Here is a 6,143-nt window from a genome sequence, read left to right on the forward strand (position 1 = left end):
TCTTTGGAAAAAATGTTAGATATATGGGGAGGGGATTACAAAGTATGGTACGGGATGTCATATATAGGGGTGAGATGTATATATGTATGTACCATTCATTAAAGTTGAAGATTCTGTAAATACAATTATCGGGATGATTTCCTCTATGCTCGGAAACTAGCTCTCTATGAGTGGGACATTAATATATATAGTGGGGATTGTATAAAACTGTTCTCTATATGTATGGGACAAAAAGTTTAATTATTGGTATTAAATGTGCAAACGGACAGCCATAGCGCGCATCGTGTCCGTTCTATCCCTCTCTCTATCTCCCTCCCTGATTTGATCATTTCTTCTGCAATTCCCCGTTTTTTTCATATCCAAAACACCACATACACTGACAACGCCAATGCAGTACTCACAGACTTCCAGGAGAGAAGGTGGCCCCGCAAATAAGTATTCACCAGACTCAGACGCAGCGGTGGATCAGACCGAGACATGGTATAAGGAAATGGTGGGATACGTAAATTTTGACGACGAGTCCGAGTCCGAGTCGGGCAGTCTTAATGACAGCGCTGGTCCATCCCACTCAACCATCACAGCCTGTGTGCATTCTCAAGATCTGAGTTCTGACTCATCGGAAGAAGGACTAGAAGAAATAGAGGGGAGGAGGCGGCCAGTTGTGGATTCTCAACTTCGCAGCAAAGACATGAACAATGTACTTGCGCATTCAGAATGGAGGAGTCCCATGGTAGTGTTCCCTTAATTTTATTATTTATCAGACATCAACTGACTTTCCCAACTTGTGCCAGCCAACTATCCATACGCCATGGCATAATTATACCCACTACCCGTACGATAGCTACTACCATGCCTCATATCGCTCATTCGGCGCCACATTTATACCCTCGGTCCAATTTGCCACTTCGTCATCTTTATTTGTACCTCCTGAATCCAGCCTAGAAAATTCAAAAGCAAAGCAAGGCACACACCAATTGTCAAAGGTATGTGAGCTTTACATCTTAGGTCTTTTGCAAGAACTAACAAGTTGGTACATTGGCCAGGTTGGCCGTCGTAAACGGACACCTTCAAAATGCGTTACAAAGCGCGTTTCAGGCGGGACTGGGCGGCTAAGCCGTGAAGAAGAAGATTCATTGCCGTCGCGTGAGTACACGGAGAACGTCATTCGTGACATTCTCAACATACCCCCCGACGTTGCAATTAAAGATGCGTGGCCCACGGCTGTGACTCCATGGGTTCCGTATGGCAAAGTAAACGCCCTAATGCTGGTTCTCTGCTGCTCTGAGAATACTAGGGCAACAGTAAAGGAAATTCAGAAACTCCTGGTTGACAAGTATCCAGCACTTAAAAGTACACCGTCTAATCATGGATGGCGGGTAAGTAAATTATTGTATTTCGAGTGCTTTAATATTGATGATATTGTATTACTTAGCGAACACTTTGTGGATACCTCTCACATTTGCCTCAATTCAGGCGAATAGAACGTGAAGGGAATAAGGGGGATTACTGGGTACTGAATGTGACGAAGATCTGTAACCGTAACAAGTGAGGATGCATTTGCTTTTGTCGATTAAAACTTGCACAATGTCCCTGTTTTTTTTATTATTTATTGCTCTCGTCAAACCTCGTTATCTTAATATTTTGTAGTATTTCTATACAATCAAGGACTTGCGGAAAGCTGTACTACCTATGATGTTCGCTATCCATTTTAATTTCATTATCAAACATACAATGGACATGTTTGGGGGCGCGTTCACTCTACAGAGCTTACCAGAGGTTGTAAATGAACAGTCAGTGAAATGATTACAAAATTTAGGTAAGTCAATGTCAAGGTTTCAGACACTGCAAGCCGTATAACCACAAGCGACAAGGAAGCACGCTTTGACACTTTTGACATATCCAGATTACCAATCCCACAGAGTATATCGACAAGACATACGGTGTCAGCCTTTCTATTATTGAAGCTGCCGGTCATTAAATTTCCTGTAACAAACATACATTATGCCCCGAGTAACGTTTACAGGCCGTACCAGGATTTTGTTCACCATGTCAAAACGGCTATCTGTACCGTCATCTCTCGATAGCTCTGTTTCTCTAACCATATCTTCCTCAAAATTGTCCTTGTCGTCCACATTAGAGTCCAATAGTCCATTGTACACCAATAGTTTATTATAAATAAGTGTTTTTAATTCATCTGCCACATTCACAGATTGACAGATTGTGTCATTCATCAGGCCGCCCCACAAAACCAAGGTAGTACGTATGCGCACACATTTAAAACGACAATACCGAAAAATTTGTTGATGGGATTTAGAGTTCGATACAAGGATACCATGCGTTTAACGGTAGCATCGGCAGGCTAAGGCCCATGAGGTTTCCCACGGTCTATGGCCTCTAGCATCTTCGACCTCAACTCCTCTTGTGAACACTTTCTTTGTACATATGAGTATTGCACAGTATTGCATCGGCCGAAGAAAATTGTCTGAGAATACTAAACGGATTCTCAGTATGAGCCTCGTGGTTCCGTGCCGGTACGAGCGTATATATCCATAGCCGGCTACAATTCGGTTGAAGGGCGTGGTGAGAGAAACACTCAAGGAGCTATAGCAGCTTCGGATCGTATGGCACATGGACAATAGGGAGGTTTTATACCTGTAGTGAGATACTGTCATGTACACTAAGCAGAAAGAATATCAGTGATTGTTGATAAAGATTTCAGGCTGTGACTTTACACCAGCTGCACCCCATCGTCGCCGTTTAATGCTACACGCATAATGCTCGCTCTTAGTTTGGAACGCCTGACATTGCACTTGTATCACACATCTTATTTTATCTGTCTATTGCTACACCTCAGTAACGCGAAATCAGGAGATGGAGCACTATGTAGATAATAAGGAGATTCATCCATACAGCTTCCTACACCGAGACAGACACTCTGGCGGAAGTAGAGGTGCATATGCTGCTACGTTCACAGCTCAATTTATCACTGACAGTCCATTTCTTCACCTCCTTTGACGCATCACACCCCTTCCCGAACTCGATATCCACCTATGATTGATTGGCTTGATAGCATGGAAAGCTACACCACCTCCTCCCAGACCTTGAGTGGTTGGGAATCGTCTAGTCGTTCAACCAGGGAACATGGTGATCTGACGATTCGGTAATCATTGTGTCCTTTTTGTCCATCTCGTCATTGTCCTTTCTGATTTGATCATTTCTCCTGCGCTTTCCCATTTTTTTGCATATCCAAAACACCGCATACAATGATGAAGCCAATGCAGTGTTCGGATTCTTCACGGAGCCAAGGTGACCCTGTGATTGTACATTCACAAGACTCGGACGCAACAGAGGAGCAGATCGAACAGTGGTACCAATAAATGGACGGCTATGTGAATTTTGACCACGAGTTCGAATTCGAGTCGGATAGTCTTAATCACAGCGCAAGTCAATTCCACTCCAACAACAAAACCTGTGTGCGCTCTCAAGATCTGAGGCTGGACTCATCGGAAGAAGGACAGGAAGAAACAAAGTGAAGGCGGCGGCCAGTTGGAGACTCTCAACTTCGAAACAAAGACAACAGCAATGAATTTGCACATTCAGAATGGAGGAGTCCTGCGGTAATGTTCCCTCAATTGTATTATTTATCAGACCTCAACTAACTTTCCCAACTTGTGCCAGGCTAGTATCCATACGCCATGGTATAATTATACCCACTACCCCTATGGTAGTTACTACCCTGCCTCTTATCGCTCATTCGGCGCCACATCCATACCCGCTGCCTCCTTCTCCCCTTACTCATCTTTCTGAGTACCATCGAGCTCTGTCTACAATCATCACGAAAAAAAATAGGCCCACAGCGCTCATCAAAAGTATGTCAACTTCACACCTTAGGTCTCGTCCAAAAACTAATGAGTTGGTACATCGGCCAGGTCGGCCGTCGCTGTGACTCCATGGGTTCGGAATAGCAAAGTAACCACCCTAATGCTCATTCTCTGCTGCTCAGAGAATGTGCTAGCAAATACACAGACTCCTAATGTTGAATGGCGTGTAAGTACATTGATATTTTTTAAATGATTTAATATTGACCATATTGTTTTACTTAGGGAACACTTCGTGGGTACCTCACACATCTGCCTCAATTCAGGCGAATTGAGCGTGATGGGAAGAAGGGAGACTATTGGGTCCTCAACGTGACCAAGGTCCATGGACACAGGTGACAATGCATTCGTGTCTTGACAAGTGTTTGTATAATATTCCTTTTTAATTATGCTCACTGCTGTATCCTTATTTTCGTGCTTCGGGTTTGTTACAATACATTTTATTAAGTTTGTATCATTATCTCTTTTTTTGAGATTGAGTGCTAAAACCCCGTCAGATGGTAAGTATGTGTATGCTAAAAGTGAGTTGTGCATCAACTATTGCCCTGTATACGTCAACGGATAAACATGTACTGGGAAACAGTACACATGCATTGTCACTTTGAATTGCGCGGTATATACTATTTCTTGCTATTTTATGTCGTCGAATTAGTTGCTGATTGGTGTCCTGACCTCGCGACGTACACACCAAAGTTACTACAGCTTGCCGGTTATAAAATGTATTCCACCTACAGCAACATTGGTTTCACACATACAATGGACATGTTTGGGGGAGCGTTTATCTCACAGAGCTTACCAGCGCTCGTGGATTTACAGTCCGAGAAAGTATTCCAGGAGTGAGGTATCCATGAAGTGAGACGCCTTGACGGGGCACGGGCGCAAAGAGAACTCGATTTAATCTCCGCTTTAAAAGACTTGGGGGATTGTGATGATTCGTGAACTCCCCTTGCTTGCGAGATCTCGATCAACCCGTCCTTGATCCTTTTAAATGTCATAGGACACCATCACTATTACTCGATAGAGATTGGAGGAGTGGGATGGTAATCTGGTGGTGTATTAAGCAATGGTTAAAGGTGTGTAATCGCTCTCTGAATTTTGTCCTCTTTTGATGATTCGAGTTTGCATGCCTGCGTCCCGTCCTCATTCACCGTCCTCACTTCCTCCACTGCTTGCACAATAACATTCACGGAGCACCCAGTATAATCGAAGCTGAAGACGGTTCATCAATCTTCCAACATAGTGTTAGAACATGCGCTCAGTCCGGTCCGCCGCCATTACCAACTGCAAAGAGGGGGACCAATTTGAGGAGTCTGGTCGCAAAGTTGACAGGGAGAACTCGATATTGGCAAGTGCTCTACGTCATGGTCTGTAACTGTCTCTCAAAATGCTTTCGCAGGTCAAAAATTGACGGTCTTGTTCTTTTTAACAACATCACTACCACCGCCTGCCCGCCGCGCTGGCGCACACTTCAGTATATCAAAGGCACAGAAAAGAACGAGGGGGTATGCATCCGTGAGTAGCAAATTAACCTCTTCCTTTAGGAATGCTTCCAATTCATTGAAATTCAAGGAAATTTTGCATGGATCCTGTCCGATTCACCGTTCTTTTACCCTCATTTACCTCTGGTTCACGCATATCGAGAACCATCCACCCAATTTCGAGTCCCCTTGTGCTTTACTCGGATCCAGTCTACGCAGGGGGAGTAAACAAGCCTAACTGGCTCGTCTTCGGCTTGCATTTTGAGAATTCGGACAATATCAAGCGGAGGCTCTCAGACGTCTTGTATGAAATCAAATTGGCGGTGTTCCGTAAGTGAAGGAAGTTGTGTACTATGTCTGAGATCTCGGTGTAGCGAACGTTGTACCATGGACTGTGTTGAGGTGGAGTTCTTTCCTCACCTTTCAAGCCATTACATGCGTCTGAATTGATACCCTCCTTACAACATTTGAACCCTCGCAACCTGTCATATATACATTCGCCATTCAAAAATATTGAGTCTACTGGATGTCCGTTAATGTACAAATGTATCGCCACGAGTAGGATGCGATGAGATAGGGAAAGTAAAAATCAAGCAGCGAGATACAAGTTTCAAGTCAGAAACGCATCTCAAGAACACATGGCAGAGACGCAACGATACTAACGAGGATAATGTACCCAAAAGATCAACGAACCTACTATCATCCTCAAACCACCTCAAACACTGTTTTCGCCAGCTTAATCCCAAGCGCGCGTACATGTGTGTGGCAGTAATGTTCATGCGGGTAT

The 6,143-nt window shown here is 44.0% G+C and overlaps 1 protein-coding gene across 1 annotated transcript; it reads left to right on the plus strand.

Moving 5' to 3' along the window:
* Positions 1 to 388: 388 nt before the first annotated feature.
* Positions 389 to 1,803, plus strand: JR316_0013540 (uncharacterized protein; the record flags this gene model as incomplete). Its single annotated transcript, XM_047899130.1, has 5 exons — positions 389 to 697; positions 762 to 983; positions 1,044 to 1,376; positions 1,433 to 1,519; positions 1,648 to 1,803. 5 exons carry the CDS (start codon positions 389 to 391, stop codon positions 1,801 to 1,803), a joined length of 1,107 nt encoding a protein of 368 aa, XP_047741784.1.
* Positions 1,804 to 6,143: the final 4,340 nt, after the last annotated feature.

Source organism: Psilocybe cubensis, assembly GCF_017499595.1.
Source record: "Psilocybe cubensis strain MGC-MH-2018 chromosome Unknown contig5, whole genome shotgun sequence".
NCBI lineage: Eukaryota > Fungi > Basidiomycota > Agaricomycetes > Agaricales > Agrocybaceae > Psilocybe > Psilocybe cubensis.